Raw genomic sequence first — 13,248 nt, 5'->3', positions numbered from 1 at the left:
CCCAATGAAGTAAGTTTTAATGTCATAACATTTAGTGCTACAGATTTTATATTTTACAAGCGTTCCGCTAGGTAGCGCTGGCTGTAGAAATGTTGACAATCTTGAGCTTTAAAACAAGGAGGATGAGGTCAGTTTTACTTCGACGTGAAGGTGTTTATTACATGAACACCACTCTACGATTACTGACGCGGAAATATTAAGCTGTCGTACTGGCCGGTGCACTGCCAGTGTCGTTTTCTACTGCCAGTTTTGTTTGAGAAGCTGAAGGTACTGTCATAAAAAAAAAAATACAGAAACTGGTACAACTTTCGTGGCGGATATAATATTCGAAACGAGGGACAAAACACAGGGAATAGGCGTGATAAAGTAATAAATAGTGCTCTCCGCTTATTTTGTACATAATTTCGAATAGACACATATCGGAATTAATACCAAAAGTACGTGTTGAGCACGATGCACAATTTATTATTTAATTGATAATTTATACAAATATATTTATAATTTTTATGAAAACAATTATTTCATTGAAAAAATGGAAAGTTATTTTAATAATCTGTTATTTGTACATGTTGCAAGCATATCATATATGTTTATGCCTCTGTCGTTTGCTGTTCATATATTTTATTTATTATTCTAATTGGTACAGTCAAGATTTTTTTTTTATAAAATGTCCCATGCAGACTCACTAATTCACTTTAAGTACGTAACGAAACCTCAAAATTCCATGCGACAGAGGCACAAATATGTGGGCTAAATTTTAGTACAAACGTGTAAGTATTTTTTTTTTTCATATAGACTCGTTTACCCATATTTCACTAACTTACATAAGTAAACCATCACAACCAACCATACGGACAAGTTTAAAAAAAAATATCTAGATAGGTAAGTATTCAAAATAAATCGTAAGATTGAAAGGGAAACTGATCGAAACTCAACACGAAATTATCCAGCTAATGAAATAAACCCATCTACATAGTCGAAAGGTGAAACAAAGGAGTTAGTGTTACCATACTTAAGATAAACTCCTTTATTTTAGGGAACAAATCCCAACCAAGCGGTTTCAGTCAGATTAAAATTGTTAAAAGATAAAGCTTGTGCTATAATTATGCTATTTTTTTTATAAAACCTATTTTGAATGGTAGGTAACCATTTACCATTCGAATAAAAACTAATGAAAGGAATGCAAAATTTGCTAGCATTACATTGCATGGCAATAAATAAACTGCCAAAACGGACCTAACGACCATGTGTATGGGTTACGAGTTTAAAACCCATGTAAAAACCTAACTAGACATCTCCCAATCTGTACTGGCAATATTTTGTGACACTTATATTAAAACGAATTATAATATTAACAATTATGTAACTTGTAAATCTGTACTTGAATGTATTGGACAGAATAGAGGTCGTATGATACAACACGTTTTCCAAGAGCCCAAGAAGTGATAAAAGTGGAAGGGGGTTTGATGTTTTTAAGTTGAAATTCTCTAGATAGCTCTAACATAAGATTAGTCTACTCGAAACAGAAAGTTGGTCCTACACAAAATAGAATCTATTCTTCTGTGGAAATATAAAACATAAGAGAATGTTAAAACAATGCAAGCCGACCAACTTTTTTATTTAAAGTAAACGCCGATTAAGGTATTTTACGCTTAACAAAATGTTCATTATAAGAAGATAAAAACACGAAATTTAATACATTACTTCCTTGGATAAATTAAAAAGTTTTAAACGTTTATAATTTTAGAGGGAGCAAGTTCTGTAACTGAAAATCTCAAGCGTAACTCAAGCGTATTGATCATTGAGTTTTGCATTGCTATATTCTAGTTTTTAAATGGCTGATAAGACTAATTATAGAAGTACCATTATTATGTCTGCGACTCAATACCTACTATGTTATAACGTTATGTTTGTGACGTACTTTCTCAGTATAGTGTCATAGATATAATAATGCGTAAACATAATATAGTGTAATCAGTAACATTAAAGTATACTTAGCAATTCATATCGTTTTTACTACTTAAAGGTATGTCGCAATTTTTATGATATAATTAAAAAACTGTTTCTCTAGGTCGTTATTTCTACATGTTTGATGTTTCTAGGTTCGTTTGGTTTCCTTTTTTATTAATCTCCTTAATAACATCAAGAGTTAGCAAAAGGAGTTCTTACTTATTGGAACTGTAGTGTGAAGTGAAGGTCACGCCAAGGCTTCTAACCTGATTACGCGGTGCCGTGCAAGATTGCGTTCTCCATGCGACCAATCACAGGATTCCCTCAAACGAGCGCGTACTGTAATTGGTTAAATTATAAGAGCTGGGGAGAATCTTGACGGATTTCTTCTTAGTTGAATATGCATTCCAAACCGATGGTAGAGTCAACTTTAAATAATATGACTCGTATAGTTTTTATTTCTAGTTCTTTAGGTTAGATCGGATAAAGAAGTATCTCTCAAAAAATTGGATAAAATACCTTATTGTAGAGACTTTCAACTGTTACTAAATACCCTCCAAAATCGAGTCGTTGGGCTGTTGGAATGGTGGAGTACAACGGTCGGGCCGACTCCGCGTCCACATCGAATACCATAAAATTACTTTACACAATGTATTTACAACAGTCGCGATCACCGCGCCATAATGCCCAACTCCGCATATAATATGTACACTACAATTTAAGAACATAGAGTTTCTCTCATTAGCTACCGAATCACAATTCAAATATTTGAGTAATTGACAACGGTGGACAAACATGCGCCGGAGCACTAATGCATCTTACTTTATTTGAAATTTGTACTTTGCTCTATTTAAAAGTCGTGCTAGATAGGTATGTTTGGTCCATGCAGTCGCAATTCCGTGTGCGCGAAGTGATACGGCGGTGTCATCGGGAAGGCATCGCTATTTGGGGCGGTTAAAATGCAACAAAAAATACGTTAATGCAGCCTTAACTCACGCGGCTTTTGCCAGTGTTTTAAACCCGTTTGGGGTCCTTATTCATGATCTTGTATGAGAGTTTGCGAATAAGGGCTACGGTTAATAGAAAACGCATTTGGGATAAAATATCCCAAGAGCATACCAACCGGGCGATTTTATTTATCGTTGTCCTTATTAAAGCACGCTTGAGTAAAGTCGGGTTAACGAATAAGTCCGCATTTTCATTACTTTGTTATTCATCTGAGTTAACGGAGAACCCCAATATACTGGATTTGTTCATCGGCTATTGGCTAACTTCACTGTTTCGTCACATCAGTGAAGATTCCCCGCATATGGTGCGTCGACAGAGTTAACGTCTTATGAAAATGCGCGTATATAAATAAATAATTTTCAAATATGAAAGGAGAAAGAGCTCGTTATGAAAATTATTTCATTACGCCCGTGAATTTTAAATGCCATTTTACCCGATGACACGCAGTTACAATAAGCCGCATTTCACGCAAGTTGCAATCAACCCAACATCTCTAATGAGAGGACCTGTCATTACAACGCCATCAACGCTGTCTCACCATCTTGGTTCATGGAATTGTATGGCATAGAATCACATTGACCAGACCTCTCTTAGGAAGGCCGGGTTGTATATAATTGTAATATAATTTAATTCAGTATCTTCGATGTCTCAAATCTCATTGCATTTCTAACGCACTTCTTCCTATTCTCTATTAGATGTCACTACTGGAGGATTCCCTCGATCGTACCCAATGGCCCCCCCGTGAACTCAGTACAAAACTAGAATTAAGTAAATACTGCAAATTAATTGTTATTTTTCACTTATATTAAAATCATTACATATTAGGAACTGCATTTAACTGTTAGTAGTAAATACCGTAAGAAATTATTCAGTGGTCATTTTTTATTAGTATACGTTTGATCCTTAAATTATTTATTGTTCTTAATTGGTACATAGATAAAAGAGAAGGTTCACCAGGGGGCCAGCGGATTCTCGGACAGATTTCGATACATTCACAATTCCAATTAAGATGTCTTAAGTACAATCACAATAATGTTCAATCAGGTTTGACAAATTCCAATTTTTCAACAGAAGATGCTAAGTCGCGAGACTTTCGTAAGAACTGTTGATAAGGCTGTATAATTGACACCCAAATTACAGTGCCGCCCGGGAGCAGTGGATGCGGAACTAATGAAAGTTCGTTGGTTAATTTAAGTACATACTACGTATTTAATTACAATTTGTTCAAATGACAGTAAGTTCGGAACTGCAGCCCACAGCCCACAACACGACTAGCGCGCTCTTTGCGGCGTGCGGCGTGCGGCGCGCCGCACTCGGCACATGTCCACCCTGCGCCGGCTTCATCCGTGCCAGTGCGCTCTTTGGATGTGCAACGAAACAGACTGAACAGAACAATGAGCACAGAGCCCAACTACTTAAGAGTTTATATACAAAGATCACACTTCCACGAACGGCAGAACCGTAACAACAACCCACCTGAAGTCACGCTTCGTCGTAGAGATACATCCGATAGAATAGAAAATATCAAGACAGAAATAATTTCAAATCGTCACTCCTCTCTCAACGTAATAAATATAGCATTTATCTAATTAATTACACAATAATTTCAACAAAAATTTCAAACACCCGATACGAACGATAATAACGTCTTCGGCAAAGTCACTCCAGTTTCTGAGTTCACTCAAAGGAAAAAAAACTATCAAAAATAACTCGGGTCGCGAAAGGGTCCCGCGTGTCGTCCGAAGCTAGCACCTTCCCATTAATAATCACATAACACTAACTAGTGACTGCGTGGCGGCGTGGCGCCGACTAGATGAGCCGCGCGGGCGGCCGGCGCCGCGCCGCCCTCGCTCAGCTGGCGGCGGCGCGGCGCGCGCGGCGGCTGGCGCTCAGTGCGGCGCGGGCGCGTCCTGCCCGCGCGGCAACCACTAACTCGTGGGCACCAGCAGGCGCACGAAGCTGTCCTCGCTCCAGCCCCAGTCGTCGGGCCATGCGTCCTCGGGGGGGTCGAGCGCCGACCGCGACGACAGGCTCAGCACCGAGCCCCAGTCGATGGCGCGCGGCTCCTCGTCGCCGTAGCCCGAGTCGCGGTCTGGCGGCGGCGCGGGGAAGGGCGTGGCGCGGCCGGCCGCGGGGTCGCGCGCCAGCGCCTCGCAGCGCGCCGCCGACGCGCACGCAGCCTCTGGCGCAGGCGGCTCCTCCGCGCTCTCGCGCTCCATTTCGCGCTCGATGCCGCGCAGCGTGTTGCACACCAGCACGGAGCGGCGCAGTGACGGGTCGGCCGTCTGCCGGAAGCGCGCCAGCTTCAGCGCGCACAGGTTCATCATCTTCAGGCGCCGCTCGCGGTAGCAGCGGCGCGATGCGCAGCGGCCGGCCGCGCGGCCGTCGCAGCAGGCGCGCGCCGCCGCGCCGCCCAACTCCAGGTACGACTTGCCGTTCTCGGCGCGGATGGTGTCGTGCGCGCCGCACCAGCCACCGCACCAGCGCCGCCGGCACGCGCGCCGCTCCTCGTCCTCGCGCCAGCACTCGCCGCCGCCCGCGCCGGCGGCCACGGCCTCCAGCCGCGCGATCGAATCCTCCCAGCGCGCGACCTTGCCGCCGCCCTCGCACGGGGAGCCGGCGCGCCGCTTGGCGCCGCACCCGCCGCCCGAGCCCTGCAAACAGCAAGCAGCGACATTGTGACTAGTGCAAATACATAAGGCTCCTGCTTACACAACACCTTACACCTTAGCATGCTTGGGGCTACGAATATTACCAAAAGAAGAATTTCAGCGGAATTAAGCGCGTAATTTTTCGGTTTTTTTCTCGGTCAAATTATAAAAATAATTGGGAATGAGTACTATTTTAAGATATACTATATTCAGTTGTATGAAACCGACTTTATTACAAAAATTTTAAATATACAAAACAAATAAAACCTTAAGATCTAAACAAAAAGTCCGTTAGGTTACTAAAAGTATGGTCCCCTCCTAAAAGGAGCATGGATCGTTCGCAGCAGTGATAAGGCTACGGTACAGATACCTGGGCCTGCTTTGTGAAACGACCCTTCCCTTTTTTTGGGCTCAATATGCACCCGGGGAGCAACCCCTGCAGAAAGGCCAGGTAGAGAGTTCGTGTTCGGTGATACAACTATGGGATTTACCCGGACAACTGGCGTCCGCATTCTTTCTCTACAAAGTATTCGCTTCACAAAAGATCTACAGGCAAATTAGTAAATCAACAAAGATGTCCTAGTTCTACTCGGCGCGGCGCCGGGAATAGTTTTATTAATCTTTAGGTCGCTAGTCTGAATCCACTTAAATGTGAGGTAGTGACTATTCCTTCTAACATTTAATTATTATGGTAGGTACCTACTTTAGTTTTTTTACATAAACATTACTTAGGTAAAATAAAGTGCCAATACATACAATTTTCTACACAGAGAAGCTCCCAGATTCCGAATATTAAAATGACAACCAATTAACTTTTGGAAGCGATAGAAGTTGAATTAAAAGAATGGTATAGTTTCTTAAGTGGAAATTAAAGTTCTTATTATTTTAAACGGGAAAAACAAGCTGCTCTATCGTAGCAGCTGCACTGGGTTTAAGTATAGACATATAGTTGACTGCGCCCGGTCTTCAGACATTTCTATTGGACGCTATACATAGCTCCTTCAGTACGTGGGCTAGTCGGAGCATTATAATTTCGCAGCGCAGAACCTTCGATGGAAGTAAAAAAAGGGACCTTTAAAAAACAGATGGAGACCACGTCCACCGGGGGCAGATGCCCATACACCTGCCGCCACAATTAGGTGGCACACGCCTTAGGTACGCACTTCGCGGGCTTAAGCACGTATAAATAAACAAACCACTATCGAAAGTCGATAGTTATCTAACTGGACCTACATTTTTTCACCACAGCGAGTACATACACTACAAAAACTCTACCTAGTCTTTAAAATGATTAAAGTTAAAAAGAAAATAAAACGAATGATTGTATACGCAGGAATATGTCATTATAATATATCATTTTTCTTCCCCTTTTGATAATGGTCGAACCGAGTAAGGATCTCGAACTATTTGGATTTCTGCCCATCTGTTACCATTCGATGTAGATTCTTTGATATAAAAAAAAAACATAAGTGACAGCCAGTTGGCGCAGTGGGCAGCGACCCTGCTTTCTGCGTCCAAGGCCGTGGGTTCGATTCCCACAACTGAAGATGTTTGTGTGATGAACATGAATGTTTTTCAGTGTATGGGTGTTTATCTGTATATAATACGTACTTATGTGTATTATATTCATAAAAATATTCATCAGTCATCTTAGTACCCATGACACAAGCTACGCTTACTTTGGGGCTAGATGGCAATGTGTGTATTGTCGTAGTATATTTTTTTATTTAAGTACCTATTATGTCTATGTAATAAGGTAGTTTACTATTAGAACCTATTTCCTTTATTTCACATTTTACATATCTGTTCACCTACCTACCTAATTCTCTTATATAGCCTAAATTTAAACTAAAACCTATGGCGTGCGAAGCTACGAGGTATCAATATTATGTAAAAATATAGCGTATAACCTAATGATTCACATTGCAAGATTGATCTGTTTTATAAAGATATATAAATTAAAAATGTCCTATGCATATATTTCAAAGGCACATACACAGCTAAGCAGAGTTATTTCAAGACGTTGCATTGAATGCGGTGGAGTAGATAACGCAATGAGAATCGAGGCAGCGCCGACCGTGCAGTGGCAACTGGCACGGTTGACTCAGCGCAACGCTGCAAATAATCATTTTGCGTCACCCTTTTATCGCTCCGCGGAAAACGGGGCGTTCCATTGTTCACTCGCGAACGCAACTCACCGACCCCTTCGCTTCGGCTACGTTAAAAACCGTGCAGTGCAGTTTTGAGAGATCCAAAAATAGACGATGCCGCGTGATATCATTATAGTATCATGCGGTCCCGAAGGTATATAGGCAGCTGTATTATATAGCGGTGTCGTCGCCAGCGCTGGCGCTCATGAAAATAAATTTAGTATGTGACGTTGACTCGCGGCGTTGCCGCATCGCGCCTTGGAACGTGGCCGTGCGAGGTTGCCACACCGCCCGCTCTTTCTAATCTTGTCGTAAAGTTCTTTTTCTGATGCGCAACGCGTCGCTCGCTCTGTCCGCTCGAAACTTGGAAATGTCTGACGTTTATTTTATCGCTAGCTACGGAATCGTGCATTTTATAGCCCCATTGTCTATGTAGAGTTATAATTAGAAAATTATAAGCACTAAAAATAACTTTGCATTTTGGCAACGACTCTTCTTCGAAGTGGACGGGTTAAGTTAAAGTAGCGGTGCTAATTATCGGTCAGTGAAGGTAGGAAAAGTTCGATCGGCGGCGCGGCGGGGCGAGTCGAACGAACTTTCTATGGCATTGTAAAGAGCGAATAGATGGCGGCACCGCATTGCCTCACAACGCGCTAAGCCATGTCGGTTGTCGAACGAGTGCGGGTCGGAGCGGCAGCGGGGCGCGGTGCGAGGGGCAGAACGGGTCGCGGGCGAGGGGCACGGATCACGGGGGACGGGGAGTGCCGTGGCTGTGTGCGTTCGTGCCCATGCACGTTCACACAGCCGCAGCACATAATAACATCGCGTAGCGGCCGTCCGCTTCTATCTAACGCTACAGCCAGCTACCTACGCTTCGACGAGCGTTATATTATAGTCAACTATAAAATGGGGTTGATAGCGTGGGGTGTACAGCTCGGCATTGTGAAGCTAGGCTATAAGAGAAAACACAAAAAGCTCGTGTTTAGCATTGAAATACCTATGATTATGTATACAAATGATTTTTTTTCGAATGTAACTACCTATATTTGTTTCTTATAATATAAATAGCAATCTTGCCAGTGTGAGTTATATCTTAACTGTATATGTCAATTAAAAGAATATATTATTAATACTACAAACTATCTTTATTAAATAACTCTAATTATTAACTAACTAGAATTTAACGACGTTGGCGTAGATACGCCAAACAAAGCGCTTTTATAGCTTCTATTTAATAATTTGATGATAAGCGATGATAATAATTATGCGTAGAAACTTCAAACTAGGTAGGTTCAAATGATCCTGATTGTTTTTAGTGGTCCATTTATAAATTTTTGATAGCGTGGAGAGGTGTTATCGAATTCTGAACGACCGATTTGTGATTAACATTCCTTTTAAGTACAATAGAACACGTGCCTTCATTCAACGGTTGATCCAATAATACTAAAATATCCTAATTTAGTTGTTCACATTACCCCGCAGTTTTTTTATATTATGGAACTTTTGGAACTTATGGAACAGCACTGATTATAATATCCATATAAATTGGATAATAAAACTATTCCTATTGTATTTATAATTTATCAAAAAGTTTCCAATTTCTGTTTTCAAAAGTCATCATTTTATTATTCGTAAAATTTTACAGTAAGTTTAAAAAAGTCAACTCAACCAATAGTTAATCATCTATCCAATAATATATGATAATAATGTAGTTTTTTAACTTTTAACATAAGTAGAAATCGTCGAAGTACAGATTTTACCCCTTATCTGGTAACACTGGCTTGATCGAGAACGAGATTGTTTACAGGTGGCTAAAGATTATAGATTAGCCCTAGCCGAGTGGAGCACCGTTATAAATTCTTTACGCGCGGGAAGATTTATTGATTGTTTGGTCTCTCGGAAGCCATAACAATTGTTATAATGACTATGCTGATTGGTATTGATGTGGATCGGATTATGATTGTTTACACTAATTCGTTTTAACATTTGATTTCCATAAATTTTAGTAAAAATATTTTTCTATGAATCGAGAGTGCAGTTTCTTCACTACCTTCTACATTCTGTCTTTTTCTTTATTTCTATTGTACTATTATGCGATAAAATAATAGTTTTTATTGGGTACCAAATACTTTCCTTAACTTGACATAAAATATTCGATACGGTTACTGGTCAACTGACCCTACTTATTTTATTCAATATAATAATACTTTTTTCAGCTGCAACATTTATTTGTATGAAAAAAAGGATAATATATGCACCTACTCAGAAAACCTTAGAGCCAAAGTTTCCTTAACGAGTATAGTTATACCTATTGGGGTTTATTCGGCATGAGCCAACGCCAAGGCAGTCTCTGGCACGCACATTTCCGTGAGCGGCGGGCGAGCGAGGCCGCGTGTGCATGTGTGCGAGCACCGGCTCATACGTACACGCCAAACGGGCCGGTGTGCGCCGACCAGTCTCACATCCTGTTCTCGGTCTGCGCCCGCGCAGCTTCGGCTTCTCGGAGCTTTTTATACAACTGTCCCGTTTTGTATTAGACTATAGTTTCAAGTTTGCTTGCGTTTTGTAGGTGAATATACATATTTGAATAAACTTTACGAAATGAATTTAGGTATAATTATTAATATGTATATTGTTTTCTTTAGAATTAACATCTTTGATATAATTGTATAAATTACATGAGATCGAATTAGAAGCACTTTTGAGGAACTTATGTGTGAACTTTGATGAATTCTTAGAAACATCATCATTTTTGAACTGATATTACTTAAGTCTTCGTATAATTTTGGTCTAAGCCTGCTATACTGCTATACAGTCGTAAATAATCCCTCGGTTAGACATGGGCTTTACTTAATATGCAATTAATTGTTAAAATTGAAGGATTCTGAATTCTGAAAGCTTTATATAAATAGTATATTTACAATATAATATTTTTAAAGTAATAACATAAGTAAATACTAGTAAAAGTCATAGGGTATTGGTAAATAATCCATATAAACAATACCATATCGTCATTTACAAGTAATAGGAATGGTTATAACCTCTAATGGTAAGATAACTACCTCTTCACGCAACAGTTTCAGCAGAGCTTTGTTATCAAATATTAAAAAAAACAATTCTATTATAAATTCATTAAAAGGCCGATTGGCGAAGTGCCAGTGACCATTCTTTGTTGAGTCTAGGCTGTGTGTTTGATACCCACAATTGGAAAATGTTTGTGAGATAAATGTTTTTCAGTGTCAAGGTGTTTATCTGTATATTCTTAGTCCTATTTATTTTTATTATTCATAAAAATGTTCATCACTCATCTTAGTACCCATAACACAAGTTACGCTTACTGTGGACTAGATGGCGATGTGTGTACTGTCGTAGTATATTTATTTATAAATAACAAATCCAAATAATTTCTATTGTTTTTCTTAATATTAGTTAGAGGTGACTTGATATAATTATTTGTAATCATTAAAATTAAATTAAAATAATAGATATTACTTCTCATATTTTGTAGTTTTTTTTTTTTAGAAAAATATTCTACTAGCACATAAAGTAGCCTTAATATTTTTTCAAGCGCCAGAAGTGGATAATAATTGTAGCGCAACCCTATTCTAAAACCAAACATCAATTATATCGATAAGTGGGCAGTTTTTTTGTATAGACTAAAGCTATGCGTGAACGACGTTGTTAAGCAATCCGTTAAATAACTCGAAGGTGACAGTGAAAAAATGAACAAGGCCGTTTAAACGCAAACAAAAGGAATCCCTCAGGAATGTGTTCCCGCATAAAAAGGGAGGGAAATCCCGAAACGCATTGTTTACGAATTATGAAGCTCCGTACGAGACGTGGCACTATGCGTTTATTGTGTTTTCATTTATGCGTAAGAAAGATGGAAGGATGATAAACCGCGTGACAAGTGCACGGACGTTTACAATAGTAGGGGTGAGGCATTGCCATTATAACCGTTGCTTTTTTAAATATATAGACACATATAAGACGTGTGGTGGCGACAGTTCTTAATTCAAATTCTGTTGTCGGCAAACTCGTCTTCCCGCGTTTTGTACAGCGTCAGCGTTCTCTACGTTAGTAATAATAATAGTAGTATATTTATAAATAACAATAAATATACAACGACAATACACACATCGCCATCAAGCACCAAAGTAAGCGTAGCTTGTGTTATGGGTACTAAGATAGCTAATGAATATTTTTATGAATGTAATAAACAAAAAGACTTATAATATACAGATAAACCACCCAGACGTTGAGAAGCATTCATATTCATCACACAAGTATTTTCCAGTTGTGGGAATCTAACCTCAGACTCAGAAAGGAGGGTCGCTATCCACTGCGCCAATTGGCCGTCAAATACTACCATCTTCTGCGATTAACCACCTGTCTACCCATCGTGGTGATTCTAGGCAAACGGAGATCGCTTTAGTTCAGCAGTTGACTGTCATAGATTATTGATGATAAAGAAACTGTCTGTGATATCGCCTCTTTTTTTTCTTTTTTTTTGATTCCACTACAAGTTAGCTTTTGGACTGCAATACTCCTGGTAAGTGACGTCGTAGTCTAAGATGGTAGCGGGCTAACCTGTTGGGGAGAAATTCTTTTTATTATGTTTATAGACTTTATAGACCAGGGATATATAAGGGCTATGCCGTATTAAATGACGGCTTCCTTAGCTTTAAGAAGCCTACACGAAAATAATATCATGATTGATATTATTTTCGTGTAGGCTTACTAGATCATCGAGTAGTCATAAAGAACTCCGATCCAGAAGTCTAGACAGAGCGACAGAGCAATCGTGTGGTAAGTGCTGAGAGGTGTGGGGGGGAGAAAGATCCCCTTACTGACCTCAGTAGTAAGGGACCTAGATACGCCGCTTGAGAATGACAGCAATTAACACGAGATCAATTGGTACAGAACAATGGAGAGCTTAAAATGGCCTATCCGCAAAGAGATATTACAGGGTTACAGGCATACAGTTGTAATGTATCGTAATCAACGCCATTTGGCATTACAACCGACTTCAGTAGTTCCTTTAATTCGTTAAATGTTGCCGCTACATCGATATTTTGAAGTACAAACTTAGAAGGTTATTTTTTTGTTTTGTGGGAGGCTTCGGCCGTGGTTAGTTACCACCCTACCAAAAAAGACGTGCTGCTAAATGATTTAGCGTTCCGTTACGAAGTTATTTCGCGGAGGGACCGATTAGGAGTGTGTGTTTAATATAACTGCTGTAACTATCGATATGAATCACAACATTATCGTGAAGTTTGGGATTCAAGAACTGACTGAGCTGTTCCAAAGACAAAATATAATGATATGTAAGAGCAAACACCCGATCGGGCAGCAAGGCCATGAGTGGCGGACCGACATTCCTCCCATACTGGCGCTCCGTCCGCGTTCGGGGAACCGTGCGTCATCTAACCGTGCAAAAACTACCATTTTCCCTTTCGATGCATATATTTATACTTGCATTGCCATCT

General features: G+C 40.1%; 1 protein-coding gene across 1 annotated transcript in view; it reads right to left on the bottom strand.

Annotated features, from left to right (window-relative positions):
• Positions 1-4,846: 4,846 nt before the first annotated feature.
• The window catches only part of LOC120631903, a 36,820-nt gene continuing 28,418 nt past the window's right edge, over positions 4,847-13,248 (bottom strand). Inside the window, exon 2 of the mRNA XM_039901579.1 lies at positions 4,847-5,612. Within this exon, the coding sequence (XP_039757513.1) occupies positions 4,887-5,612 (726 nt within the window). The 3' untranslated portion in view covers positions 4,847-4,886. The remainder of the gene's footprint in view (positions 5,613-13,248) is intronic.

This window comes from Pararge aegeria, chromosome 19 (assembly GCF_905163445.1).
Source record: "Pararge aegeria chromosome 19, ilParAegt1.1, whole genome shotgun sequence".
Classification (NCBI taxonomy): domain Eukaryota; kingdom Metazoa; phylum Arthropoda; class Insecta; order Lepidoptera; family Nymphalidae; genus Pararge; species Pararge aegeria.
This window is presented reverse-complemented; position numbering and strand designations above follow the sequence as displayed.